The sequence below is a fragment of the Ctenocephalides felis genome, unplaced genomic scaffold (genome assembly GCF_003426905.1).
Source record: "Ctenocephalides felis isolate EL2017-DRISC unplaced genomic scaffold, ASM342690v1 CF-g0.4_SCAFFOLD_01886, whole genome shotgun sequence".
Taxonomy (NCBI): domain Eukaryota; kingdom Metazoa; phylum Arthropoda; class Insecta; order Siphonaptera; family Pulicidae; genus Ctenocephalides; species Ctenocephalides felis.
The window spans coordinates 24,132,165-24,148,069 of NW_020538040.1; the positions used below are offsets into that span (position 1 = coordinate 24,132,165).

Below are 15,905 nucleotides of genomic sequence, written 5' to 3' on the forward strand. Positions count from 1 at the left end.
CGAAATAAAATCTGGTTTTGAGGTAAAATGCCTCTTATGACTATTTATTTTATATCAAATATTCCAAAATATTTTAAAATTTTGGAATATATTATGTTTTATTGATGTAAAACTTCTTTAGGCGCGACTAGAGTGTAAATCCGTACAAATACAACGGAAGTGAGTTACGGCAGATAAGAGTCGATAAGATAAGAGTCGAGTGCCAATTCATTCATTCGTCATTCACTCTTGATGGTATTTCTATACGCGTCGATTGTGGTTAGTCGTCATGTATGTGAATAGAGATCTGACGTTTTCTATATTATTTGTAGTTTCTATAAATCTTTGAAGTTATTAAAGCGGAAAATATTTCTTAGTCAAGACACATATTACAGCTGTTCGAAAAATGAGATTATATCGCCAGCGAAAAAGTAAAATAAAATACAATGAATGTATGTTAATTTTATTTACATGAAGTTCTTCAAACACAATTACATGATGAGTGAAGTCGCAAAAACAATATTTGTTTATGCGTTGTTTAACATAATCCACTGTGTGAAATATTAAAGAATTTATTAATCAGCAATTACTTCATTTCTCTAATGAAGATTCATTTCTAAATGCTAATTACAATGACAAACCGATCATGTCATATTTGAAGTATGACTTTAATTACATTGAAATATAATACATATTTTTATTGCTATTATAAATATATAATTTATATATTCTGGGTACGGTTGTGCCAGGTGCGGTAAAAGTATAGGTAAGCTAAACTACTCTAATTTTGAGATAGGGTCCAAAGGGAGAAAGATGTAAAATGTAGATGGGGTAAGCATTGGCTAAACCTTCTAAACATCGAATTAAAAAGTATCATTACAACAGCTTATATGATCATAATATAGGCTTAAGTTCTGATTGTTGGTTAAAAACTAAAAAAAAACATTGTTTCTGGAGGCAATTTGCTGAAACCTTACCTTTTATAAATAATTTTATATGCATAAAAATAAGAACAATTTTATTTAAAAATCTGTGATAATTGAAAAAGTTGTGAATGTGTGGATGTATATTTAAAAATCAATTTTTACCCATATCTTTCGATAATGTTGATTTCTTTTAATCGAAATTAAACCCATTTGAAAAGTTAGTTTTTTTTTCAATTTCGGAATTAACGTATATTTTGATTGCCAATAAATATATGCAAAAAATAGGAATATTGTCAAGGGCAAAAATTGTAAAATTTTGAAAAAGATAAAACTTGACATATTATATTGTTTTGTGTACCAATACTAATATGTATATTTTTGATTGCCCCTTCAAGAAATTGTTTTTTTAGCATTTCTTTTGCGAGTATTATAGTCACATGATTTTGTCAATTTTTCATGATTATTATTAATCATGAAGTGATTATTAAATGTATTTAGTTTTTATCATATCATGTCTGAATCATCACATGGGTAATACATTATTAGCAATATGTTTTATCCTTGGATGGCTCATTTATCAAGTTACATAAATAAAGCCAATCCTAAGCAATAACACTTTGGTATTAAGTGTACAGTATAATTTGTATTGAATAAATATTGATGATATTTCCATTATGCTTGTAATAAAGTAAGACATAATACTCTAATAACTTTTTATTTTATTAGTAATTTTTACACGACACCTAAACTTTTTGTTTGCACATAAAAAATCTACTACGTCTACTTGGGGTTTGTTTTTTGTTACCTTTTTATATTTTATTACATAATTGCATTCAATAAAGATTGATTTATCGTTAAAGTGCCATATATTTCAAAAGGCCATCGATGTCTTGAAGAATCGAAGTTTTAAAGGGGCGTTATGAGCTCATAAAATTGTTTAATACCGTAAATATTTCCCGGTCGTGCATCAAACGTAACGGGCGAAATAAAATTATCAGGCAATTCTCGAAACTGGCGTCAGAAGAGTTTTAACTTTTGCACATTTTGGAGAGTTTATTCGCGAAAGAAACTTCGTTCAAAACGGCGGTGATACTTTCTTTACACGAGGAAGAAAGAGTTAACTCCGTTTTTCTGAATTTCAAAATTGCTTTGAAAACTTCTCTCATATATACACAAAGAAAGTTTTATATGAAGATAAAAAATAAAAGCCATTGTGTTATCCGACCACCGCAGTTGGAGAAAGCGCCGGTGGAAATTTTGTTTGTTCGGTCTTTCTAACATCTTACTATACTCAATTATGTTTTTATAGTTTTTGAAGCTACTATCTATTTTGATTAAATACTAGCTGACCCGGCAAACGATGTTTCACCATGTAAGATATTTGTAAACAATTTATAGAGTATCGAAGCAATTACTAATTTATTGTAAATGTATAAGGATGTGTTATATAAAAGTAGTATAGACAATAAGGTAATATAAAAACAATAAGACTCCGAACTTTACTTTTTAGAGCACAGATTTTGAATTAAAAAGTGTATTTTCATATTAACTTTTCAGAAAAGTTTCTAAAAGCACTTATGACCCGTTTAATAAAACTACTTACTACAACTAAATAAAAAAATTCTAAAACATCTTATTAAAAATATGAGCCGCCGGTCTTTCTACAAAAACTTTTAAATTCAAAATGTGAAGTTTCTACTCGGTTTTGAAATAATTTCTTAACTTTTTTACGATCTCTAGATTACCAACATTTCAAGACTAAATTTGGCCAAATCGGTTCAGCGGTTTTCGAGTTTTAGCATACCTGTCATATCATAATATTGAACACCATTTTTATATATAAGAAGATTTTTCTGAACTTTTTAATAATTGCGATTTTTTAAATCAATTTTGTTTTTATTAATGCTCTTAATTTAATATAATACTAAAATCTCAATTTATAGTTCCAATCACATTTTATTACGTTTAATACACTCACGGTTAAGATAATATTTGATTACATGCATATCTACTGTTGTAAATTTGTATTTTTTATGGCTTCAGGCTTGAAGATTTATGCCATAATTAATCACATATTTTCACATTAATTTGAAATTACATTTATTACATAAAATTTTCTTAAAATGTTCAGAAACACATTGACGTTTGCAGAAGGCTGGTTATTATTTAAAATATGATTTCATTTATTTCATTCTGTCATTACAATTAAAATGTTTTTCGAATTATTCAAATCGGAATCTCTGTTCTCTTAAAAACCTTATTTCTATTTTCTGCACTCTCTGCTCCGTATCTTCGAAACGGTTGGACCTGTCTTTGCCAAAAAGTAATCATCACGTCTTCCTATCAGTAGGAATCGAATGTTTTTTGAGTAATTCAAATCGGTCGATCCGTGCGCCCAAAATCGTTGTCGAAAAATTGTATTCACACAAAACTTCCACACAAGCACACTTGCATACACACAGAAATAATATATTTTTTCAATATGTTCAGAAATCTCTGAAACGTAAAGATATGAAAATATTTTCATTTTCGACTTTTGGACGATTGCTATAACTTACCCCCTGAGAAGTTAAAAAAAGTCAAAATACCAATTCCACATTGTATTATTCTTATTTATTAATATGCGAATTGTCTTTGCAGTTGTGATTTTTAGGCAACCCAGCGGTTGACTTATTTATATTTGATATATTTGTATTATTAGAATTGTTCTAATACTAGTAATAGATTTTTAATTTGATGCAGTAATCAAATGGTATCAAGCAGCAGTAAATACTTTATACAAAATAAAATTTGACCAAAGTAAAATTACAAAACAAAATTTGGCCCAAGTAATTGGCTAATTTTCTTATGTTTCACTCACTAGCTCTTCTCTTATTTAAAAACTTGAGCTTAAGTTTATTTCATACAAATCATGTTGCGAAATATTTCACTTTACCAGTTAATAATTTTAAAGTGGTTTTGTATTACATTCTGTAATTTGCAATAATGAAATTTAACTTTTCTTAATGAAAACGTAATTTACTTGAAGTACACTTTTATGCAATCAGGTGTCTCTTCAACTCTTCCACTTGCAACTTTATACATGAATAATTTTTAAGAGGTTTTACATCGATGTAATGAATTCATGTAAGTTTCAGTAAAGTTTTCAATATTCATGCAATTTAGAATTGTTAATACAGTTTTCATAGTAATTTAAAATTAATTGGTTTATTATTTTATTTATTCCTATATTTAATTGCGTTTATGGAAAAAGTACTTTTTTAACTCTGTTTTATTCAGCAATCAGAAATACATAAGGATACCTATGAGCGAAATTGACAATATTTGAGAGCGATGTCTAAGAAGAACTCCAGTGAGATCTTTTTAGTTTAATAATTGAAAAGATAATGTTATATTGAAGCTAATCTAAAACTAAATCTAAATCAGTAGCATAATGTATGGAAGTTGGAGCGTAACATGGCCTTGCCATAACATTGGTCTATTATGCGGCAGAATTGATCCCTGAATTTGTATTTTAAAGTAAATTTGCTTCTTTAATTTACCATGTTTACATTATATGATAAAATTGCATACAATTTTACGGTCCATTATTTTTTATCATCCTGAATCATCGGAAGGAGTTTCATTTCTACTCAAGTTTCTTCAATTGGCTTAGCTTTGCATAGCGAATCTATACTATGTACAGTTTAATTTTCATTGTTCATTATAACAGAAGTATTCTATTTAATTAATATTCTATCTGTACAATAGGAAATATTCAATTTAATTAAACGTTATACAAATAACTTGAAGTTATCGATATTATTATCCGCTTTCATACTGAGGTTGTCATAGTACAATAATGGAAATATGTAAAATATCTTCTGAGAGTGGTTTTGTTAAGTAACATCTAATTACGCATATTGGAATTGAATTTGAATGCTGAAATGATATTTATATGATTTTGCATGTAAATGTCATTTAACTTATATTTTCATATAAATGTATATCTGATGAATTTCTCAACTTGCAAGTTTATCATCGACATTGAAGATTGCTTCACACTTTTGCATAGTATTGCCTGGAATGTCTGGAATTTTTAATTGAAAACATATTTTTGATCTATATTTTCAAGTAAAAAGAGGTATCTCGCTACAAATTTACATTAGGTATCCTGTGGTCAACCACTTTTTTTGGTTTATATTTTATATTTTGAACCAACAATTCTGAAAATTCATCAGTAGAAAATTGTAGTGAATCTTGCATTTATTTGATTTTATATAGGCAATAATATTAATTATAATTAGTTAATAATATGATAATTAACAGTAGGTACAATAGGAAATTCAGTTCTTAGTGAGTTGATTTAGGGGAATTCACTTATAGTGAATTTACTTCTAGGGAAGAATGCTGCGTTTAAAAGAATTTGCTGATTTATGTATTTTCTAAGAGCATTTATTAAAAAACACGTTACTTTAATTATTTCATTAACTTGTTAATTTTAAAAACTGAAATTTTGAAAATTCGGAAAAGTAAATTTGAATAAATAAGAATGTCTTTGAAATTTTTTCTAAACTTGATATGTTAGATTTGTATTTAAAATGTAATATAATATGATAATTCTTAAACTTAATTATGATTTTAGGTAAGTTTGCTAACATATATGTTCTGAAAGTTTTTAATAAAGTATACTATGCTAATACTATAATATAACTTTTTCATTAATTATGTCAAAAATCAAAATCTTCAAAAATTTTAAAAAGAAAATTTTTATAGAATGTTGTGCAAAATGACTAAAATTTTATAAACTTGAAATGTTAGATTTTTTACTATATATTATAATGTGATCGATTTTAAACTTAATTATGCTTTTATATAAAAGAAACATAAAAAAAATTCTGATTTACCTATATATTTTTCAGGAGCATTTAATAAAAAAATATCTTATTAAAAATAACTTTTCAATAAAATTCACAAAAAAACAAAATTTTATAAAGTGTAAATTTGAAAAAATGTGAATGTTTTAAAAATTAGTAAATCTTTCAAAACTTGACTTGTTGGATATTTTATTTTGTTATAATATAGTGTGATCTATTTTAATTAGATTTTTCCGCGTTTTCAACAACCTGATATAAAGCAGTAGTGATATGAATATTCACATGAAAATATAGATCATCTATCATATGTTTCCCCGTGGAAACAACCTTTTAAGTAATAGTATGTTTAAAAAATTTAAAACATATCATCACGATTAAAAATTAGAAATGATGAAAAAAGGGTTCTTATTACGGTTGACAATTGTAATTTACTAAATGCCCTCAACTGGACTGTTATGAATATAGTAGTGAATAAAAGAAAAGAAAAAAACAATTAGAAAGGATACAATTGATTGCCTTCTAATATACAAGAAATCAAGATAATAAGGATATCTATTGGGTAATAACATCTTATATACCAAAACTGAATTTAGAATAGTTTAGTACATTAATAAAAGGTGAACCACTAGATTTTTCTTTTAAAATTCTATGTTATTTATCAAATTCATTACTCAATATCTTTCTATATAGACAGACTGAAATTTATAAGAAAATAAAAAAAAAATAATAACATCTTATAAAACTGATAGTCTTACTCTTTCTTCTGATTGTTGTTCAAAAAATACAATAAAAAATATATTTTATTAATATTATTTTTTTTTACCTTTCAGAATCATGCAGGTACATGAAAGGGCAGTGGTCAGAATGTAATTCCAAAAACAACACACGTTCAAGAACTTTGACCCTGAAGAAAGGTGATGCCGTCGCATGTGAGCAGACAAAAACAGTCCAAAAGAAATGCAAAAAAGGTTAGAATTTTCTATTTTAAAATTTTTATCATTTGCAATTTGAAAATATTGTAGATTTTTGGATTAGAATTGTAGGAAATACGGTGGCTGAGTCGCCTATTAATCTGAGCATAGGAATAAGATATTGCAAGTTATTGGTTTGAAGCAGTAGTATCAGATTGGATAGTAACTTGACACATTTGGGTAACTTAAGGGATGGTTTTTGAATCTCTTGAAAAAAGATTAAACTGGCTTTTGTTATATAATTTGATGTGATTATTCTTCAAATCTTAGCTTACCGTCATCAAGATTACATTATAAAATTGTTTGGATCCGTGTTTTAATAGATGGCTAAAAAATAGGTTGTTGGTTACATATATCTTTTACCATTGCTTTTCTTTTATCATTTTTATATTTTTGTTAGTTTAAATACTAGAATTTTTTTAACGTCTTATGATGATTATAAAATATCTCATTTGGTGCCTATAAAACACAAAAAAGATACCTATAAATTTCAATAAATTAACTGACATTGGATATCCTTCTGCCATTCCAGGAATTTATTGCACATCACGTGTTTGGCTATGTAATCGCCGCTTGTTAACGTGCTCTCATTAATTAATTGTGATTTTGGTTTTGGACGACTAATTACATTTAACATGGAATTATATCGGAATCTCTAGATAATACTTTTGGGGTATTACGCATATAATTTTATTATGCAATACGCTAATTGGCAATAGAGTACACATATTTCAAATTACGTTATATTAACCTAGATTTTTTTAAATATAGTGCTTTTCCCTTAACCAAATTTTATTCCACTGGAAAAATTAGTTATATTTTTTGTTTATTAATTTTACTAGCAATTTTGTCTATTTTTTTCCTCGTGGTCTTTTTTCTTATATACGTACAAATCATTTACCTTATTATTATATTTATTTTATTTTTTTTAGAAAACTTGTAAACATCATCCTTATTCATAGCCAAGAGCTTTTCCATGGTTCAGTGGTATAGGCTTGGTCTTGATACTTTAGGTTTCCAATATTATTTTTGTCTCGGAATATCCTTGGTATCAAGCAGTGGTGATATCAGCTTTTACGTGAAATAGTAGATCTAAAATATGATTGCAAGTGAAAGTAGCCTCTTGGGGTATTGCTGCAATATATACACATTGCTATTTTTGTTATTATTTAAGCGGCCAGAAGTTGAGGGGTCGGAAGTTAAGGGTTTTTATAAACTGTTGTGATGATTTACTAAAGTATATCCGTTTTTATTTACCCAAATAGTTATTCCATATCTTTATCTCATATATGAGATGAATCTTTATTATTGAAGCAATACCGAGTATGGGTTATTTTTAGTTGGAAACATATTACTATCTATATTTTCAAGTAACGTTTCAAGAACTACTGCTTGACATCAAGATGTTCGAGGTGGATATCAAATTTAGTACCTTGAGTATATACCTCATAGTTCTATATAATTTTTTGTTTTGCTTTTTCGGGCAGTGCATTTGTATGGACTAATTTTTAATTAGCATCATTCGTAAGTCTAAATATTTGTCTATTACTGACGAAAATTCTGTTGAATTCTATGTACACACATTTACACATTCACACATTTACACATTTACACATTCGAAAATTGAAATAACCGGCTTCTGCATAATGAATAATAAATAGTCGTCTGCCCGAAGGCAGGTCCATGGTGTTTCTGCATTTTGTTACATAATTTTTTGGTTTAAAACTATCAGTGGTCATATGTAACACGACCAAATGCATAATTATTTTTAAAGTATGCCTGATATATTTTTGATATAATTACCCTTATCATGTAGTATTGGTTTAAATATATATTTAAATATTAGTTATATTTTTTATACACCGATTAGAACTTTGGATTCTATTAGCTGTGATTGCTGACTTGCTGCCTTACTTTACAATTTTTTCATGAAATAATCAGATTTCTAATAACCTTGTCTAGAAGCAAATAACATTTTTTTGAAAAATTGTAAATAATTGCAAATAATAATAATGCGATAATAATTAATGCATACGTATAAATCAAATTGAAAGCAACATTTGTTGTGTTGTTGCATTTTCAATTCAATATGTAGATTCAGTAGTACTTCAGTAATGGAATTTAACAATCAATGTCAATTAATAACTACTCTGAACTTGTGGATTTATAAGCTTTCAACAAGTTTCTTACAACCAGGATATTGTAGCTGAAAGTCGTTAAACTCTAAATTACTATAACGCGAAGCTTAATTAATGAGTATCCAATTTCAACGATATAGTGTTGAAACTATATGGTTCTTATTGCTTTATTTTTAGTGAAGCTTCGACCATGTTCCACATCTGAGAAAATCGATTATCTCCAATAAAACTAACTGCCTTACGGTCTTTATCGCAATAATTGTTCCATCATAATTATTATAAGTCCACTAGCAAGTCGTAAATTAGAGTTACAAGCAATTATGTTTTACGATTTCCGACGAAACTAACAATAAACTACATCCAAGCGATTCCGTGTAAATATATATTTAAGCGCAGTGTTGTTATATACACAAAGCGAAATAGTTGCGGAGTTTGGAAACGGAAATTCAAACATTATCTAATGTTTGGGAAAACGTTAAATGAGCATATGGAACATGAGCTGATAATTTAAACTTTTCTGACATGCACCTACCTACTTCCTAGAATCATGTAATTTGCGCAAATTTAGTTATAATCAACTTTAACGCACTATAATCTATTTTTTATCTTAAGATGATATTCATACTCTCTTGGTTTAAAAAAAATATTTTTTTAATTTTAAAAAAACTTTTGCTTTGCTTATGCTTCAGGGCAGGTCCAGGAGCTGAGTTAAACTCCAACTCGATACGGAGAAGAATAATATGAGAGATTTTTCATTGCCATTTTACACCGCAGTGCCCGAAATGTGCTATTATCAATTAAAAGCATACATTTTCTATATTTAAACTATAGTCTATATATATGGGCCTTGGCCTTGCAACCCGTTCAGGTTCCCTTTCACGTCGAATCAAGCAGTAGTGATATCAGTTTACCCTTTAAATATGGATCTAAATATTACTTCAAGTAAAAATAGCATGCAGGCGCATTACTGCATATATATCACATTTTTATTAAAAATATAGTTATTTAATAATATAATCTAATCACAAAGAGAATGGACTTGGCCACTGGGTAGTCTTATAATAATGCTTGTTTATCCGACCAAGAACAGTTCTGTTCATAAAATTAAAGAGACATTTAAGAACAACATATATAGTTATATATTGCATCTTTTTATTTCGCTTTTTTATCTCATATTAAAATTTTACTCTTTTATAATCCTTGTTCGTGTACGATTTTAATGAACTTCCATTGATTGATAGTCAAATTTTCGTAAAATAGTAAACTTACATCATGTAAATAATTGTTTTGTCATTCATAAAAATAAGATACACCAAATATTCTAATTATTTTTCTAACATAAAATTATTAAATTGCTAGCAATAGAAAATGATGTGGTTGCAAGATACATCATTCGTTTGCATTTGTTTATAATACAATGTAAAATTACATATTATAGCATTTAATTTTATGGCAAATTATAATATATAAATTATTTGATAGATATGAGATTTTTAATACGTGACTTTTTAGAAGGCAATTCAAGATATGATCTATATTTATTTGATGTTTCTTTGATATATTTTCTTAATAGAATTTCTCTAATACTGATGATTTTATATTCATGCAACAATGTGGAAAGAGGGCTAATTTCATTTAAAAACATATTTTTATCTGTGAAATTCATGCGCTGATTCTGCCGCACAACAGACCAATGTTATGGAAAGGCCATGTTACCCCCTAACTTCCATACATTATGCTACTGAATCATACTGAATATTGTCAAAATGTCATGTATTTACTATGCATTCAGGCGTTTTACACATAAACTGCTAAGTCATTCGTGTGTTATGAAGCTGGGTCAGGAAGACCCTGTTATCTAAGATCGTTTTTTGACATTTGTGCTGTTTTTAGGTTAGATTTTCTATCTGATAAGCTGAGAAAAACACCTGCCTGCACAGATAGTTAAAAACAAATTTTGATCCAACTGCTTTTATATTATTAGCAAATTCATTACTTTTGCAAAATCCTTCATAAACTATCTAGGCGACGCTTACATATTAGAACAAATACTTCAAACATATATTCCTTAATAAACTAAAATATTTGTATTGAACTGTTTCTGACCAATTTTGATATACAAGGAAATTTTTATGTTTTAAAAAGTTTAGTTTTTTAAGCTATTGTGACCAATTGGGCTTTAAAGTCCCTTCTTTGGGGGCGATTCATCTAAGGAGTATAATTGGAAAGATCACCTTAGCACTCTAACTTGTCCTCTAGAAACACCTGTAATTACCTGTGGGGGTTAGTAGGAAATTAAATATACGAACAAAAGTCAGGATTGCTTGTTAAAAAAAACCTATTTAATAATTATAAATTATTTACAAGTAATCATGGAACTTTTCCGGTTTTGTACCTAATATTTATAATTTCCATTATAATATGACCATGCCCATTATCACCACACAATATTTTTAATGTGAATCTCTTTACTTTTTAAACTTAATCATTTTTACTGCCTTGTGAGTTATTGTTTTGAGTATTGTCAAAAATGTGTATGAATTACATTTAAGACCCTATATGTTGGTAATAACTTAAAGTTGACACTAATCGAGCACCTCACTAAATAATCGTGGAATTAATCATAATTTCACGAAGGCTTCGCCGTCTCTCCGTCTAGGAATCCTTTTAGTGTTGCCCCCAGAGTACAAGGATATTTCTTGTATGCGGACGGAAAGCAATAAATATAACTCGTAATGTACGATATGATATTTCGAATTAGCGAGCGAGCACAATAGAACGATTTATTACGTCGAATATGGCGGAGAATTTTTTTTAGCAAAAATAAAATAGCTAGAATGGCTGGCAGTATTCGTTGTTTATGAAAAGAGGCCTTACAGCAGCTTAATAGAACGGTTTATTGATGAATTGAGAAGGAAAGGTCAATTTATATAGGTTCAGTACTGTGAGTAATGTTTTTCTAGATAGGACTGTTTGTTTTGTCAGTTTTAATTATGATTTCATTTCGAAACATGTCTGCGCGGTAATAAAAGTTTGATTGATATACAGCTCGTTCAAATAAATCGTATTAAAATTGATATGTATATTTATACTATATCTATATTTACATACTGCTATAATATATTCATTATATGTAGGTGCGTACAAATAGCCGAGGTGGGGGCACTATATTTGAACAACCCTTTGATGTAAAATATATGAAATTAATATTTATTATTTATTTTTCAAAATCGATACTTCCACGTGAAATTAATTTTTAATTATGCTTTTACAAAATGGTAAAATATTTCACATTAATGAGCTTCGGATTTAATAAATTCAATTATTATTTGCCTGCAACTTTGAAATGTAAATAGCTCTGTTAGAGCGTATTATGTATAATAGCATATAGTTAAATTACCATTTTGATTTGCTACAAAATAATTGCCGTTTAATGATGTTCATCTTTGTTGATTATGAATTATATTGTAAATTTAACTGGAGCGGTAATTAATAATTATAAACATGACCATTTAACCGTAAACATCTATATATACTCGTTTAAAAGTATTTTTTTTTAATTTTAAATTTGATTTAAAAAAAACAAATTTTTGAATACTTTTTATAAATATAATAATATGATAAATATTAGAAAATTTTGATAATTTTAAATGATGGATTTTTTTTTCTTAATATTTATAATACACACTTACTAGTAATCATATCGTATCTATTTTAATTAGTCTTGTTAAATTTTTCAAACACTATTATGAAAATTCTATTAAATTGTACTGCGAGTAATTAAAATGTTAAAAATAAATTAAAAATCCTAGCAATGTAATATACATCATTATAGTTATTCTTTATTCATTAATGTTTTGTTACTCAAGCATAGTCAGAAGCTGTCTGAACATTTTAATAACCTAGTAAAGAAGTTATTAGATCAAACTCATAACCGAAGCATGAACCAAATTCTTAATGCTCAATTTTATTTAGTTTACTAATACATAAAAATATAATTTTATATTTTCCTTTTTGATTTATCATCACTGCAAAAAAACTGCATTACTAGACGTCGGTCTTACAATTACAATGATTTTTAGGACTCAATAATGAATAATGACTTAATGAGACTACAGACGACACAAAACAAAGCACTACTGATCGCACCAGACATCATTACTACTCACAAAACACATGCTCGAATAAGCTGATGTGCCTTTATATGGAAAATATATTGAAAACCTCATTGAGAATTTTTACCTCAATTGCAAGTTTTATGTCAATGACAACGTCAGGGCTTTTGGACAATTTTGACTAGAAATTGTCTAGTATGGTAAACATACCATACTAAACTACATTCTCATTTGACCCATTCCGGCATCATATGATACATATAAATTTTGCGTTTTTTTTGCAATTGTAAGAACTGCATTACTAGGCGTAGATCTTAGAAAGATTTTTTGTACTTAATGAATAATAATTTAATAAAACCAAAAATGACACAAAACGAAGTAATCATATCAATGCGAGCGTCAGGGCTTTTGGACAATTTTATTTAGAAATCGTGTAAATATACCATGCCAAACTGTATCCTTATTTGACCCGTACTGGCATTAAATATATATAAACGTTTGTGATTTTTGTTTTTTGGAAATTGTAAACTAAGAACTGCATAACTAGACGTAGACCTCAGAATAATTTTTGTACTTAATGGATAATGATATAATGAATCACAGACGACACAAAACAAGGCAAATTTGACTGAAAATACTGACAACAAAATTTGCATTAAAATATAAACTACTGCGATTTTTTTTTAGGAATTGTAAACTTTTTGTTTTTTTTTTCACTAATAATTTGAATATTGTATGTTGGATTGTAGTCAACCGTACCATGTAATGAATTATATAATGAAAAATGTGTTCACATACACACACGCACATACTTTTTCCAAATTTGGTCTCATTCGATTCAGAATGGCTTAAAACGTCGAGAAAACATAATATTAGCAATTCGGATTTTTTAAACATAATATTAGTAATTCGGATAAACTTCTCCTTCGGGAAGTTAAAGTGATATGCCTTATGTAACGTGAGAAAGTTGAGACTTGAAAAAATAGTAAAATAGACCAATGTTATAACATTGGTAACATTGGTAATAGCCATATGGCTAGATTGTGTTATGTGGCAGTTTTTATACTAAACTGAGCTAAAAACAGTCAAAATCCTATGTGATTGCTATGCAGTCAGGCGTTTTAGATAGAAAAACTAACCATGAAAACGCACAAATCTCAAAAAAAACTATGCTATCATAACTGGATCTTTGATATGGCTTGAAAACATATGAGTGAAGTTGCTTTTTATGTGTAAATCCAGATCGCACAGCAACTACATAGCGTTTAGACAGTATTTAGTAGCATTTTGTATGAAAACTGGAACGTAACATAACCTTGCCATAACATTGGTCTATTATATGGCAGAACCGGTCTATAAATGAATTACGTAATTATATGATTAAGCAACTAAAAAGTAATTTCCTCAACAAAATGTTCACTTTACGACACCATTCGGTTTTTTCCTACACCACATGCCGTACTTAATTTAACATGAATAATCACAGCGCCTTGATTTTAATCAAAATCATTTCGTTCTATCTATAGGTCGATTAAATCTAAAAAAGCAATTACTCTATTACTCGGATCGCAGATCGCAAACATTGTAATGAGTTTGTTTGAGGGAACAGAGAACAAACACGAAAATACTATCGGGATGTTACCCACCTTACCCACCCTCCAGCCCCTATCTACCTGCTCACCTACATACACATGCTTTCTATCGTATATCTGCCACACTAGACATAGACATCGGCATCACCTGGGCACGTGATATTTACATAGCGGGTACATAACAGTACAGAGCGCAGACATGTAATCAATACTAATAAATTAACAGACACGGTGTAGGGGTGCAGAAAGTAGGGGTAAGTCCGGACGAGTCGGGCTGGAGCTGGAGAGATATAAGATTATGGACTTTCCAGTTCGCTATGTTACTACTGATTTGTTGTAGATATGGTATTAGCTGATTTTCAACGGAACCGGAGTTAATTTAATTTCAAATTCAAAACGGTGTTTTAAGGCAAACTGGTGATGAGAAGGAAAATTTATTATATTAACAAATTTAAATTTATTCCAAAGCAAATTTTATTAGAAAAATCCTGTTGATCTTATTGACCTCGTTACTAGTCCAGTCATTTAAGCTTAAATTAAGTAAGAATCTCGAAATTCGAGATACCCAGTTGTAAGTCTGTAAATACTTGTATATTGACACCCTGAAGTTGTCTCAATAGGGTGTCAATACCGTATGTAGGTTTTGAGTCAACTTTTAGGTGTCAATATACAAGTATTTACAGACATACAGCTGTAAACGTTACCCTGTATACAGGGTAAAACGAATTGCGAGGTGAACTTACTATAATGACTGGATTATACATAAAATTGTTCCAATGGCTTTTAGATTTATGAAGTCGATGCAGCCATCTTTGAGTAAGGTCAAATTTTGACTCAAATACATATATTTATTTTTTAATTTAAACGAATTAGAATGACTTGAAATATCGAGAAAACGTAAAATTAGCAATTTGAATATTTATATTTTTTTCTTTGAAGTGAAGGTGAACTTACTATAATGACTGGATTATACATAAAATTGTTCCAATGGCTTTTAGATTTATGAAGTCGATGCAGCCATCTTTGAGTAAGGTCAAATTTTGACTCAAATACATATATTTTATTTTTTAATTTAAACGAATTAGAATGACTTGAAATATCGAGAAAACGTAAAATTAGCAATTTGAATATTTATATTTTTTTCTTTTATTTTCATATTTGATTTTAATAGTTCTTTATTTTCTTTTCTAATTACTTCTATTATTTGTAATTTTTATGATTTTCATTATAATTATTGTTTTTACTATTAATTGCTATTTATAATAATTTATTATTACTAATTTTAGTAATCGCAAAAAAATCCAAATGAAAATTTTTGCATATCTTCA

At 28.2% G+C, this 15,905-nt stretch overlaps 1 protein-coding gene across 2 annotated transcripts in view; it reads left to right on the top strand.

The window, feature by feature from the left end:
• The window catches only part of LOC113377249 (pleiotrophin-like), a 393,535-nt gene that overhangs the window by 339,530 nt on the left and 38,100 nt on the right, over positions 1-15,905 (top strand). For both annotated transcript variants that reach the window (XM_026617499.1, XM_026617500.1), the window contains one exon: positions 6,592-6,729. In XM_026617499.1, the coding sequence (XP_026473284.1) occupies positions 6,592-6,729 (138 nt within the window). The remainder of the gene's footprint in view (positions 1-6,591; positions 6,730-15,905) is intronic.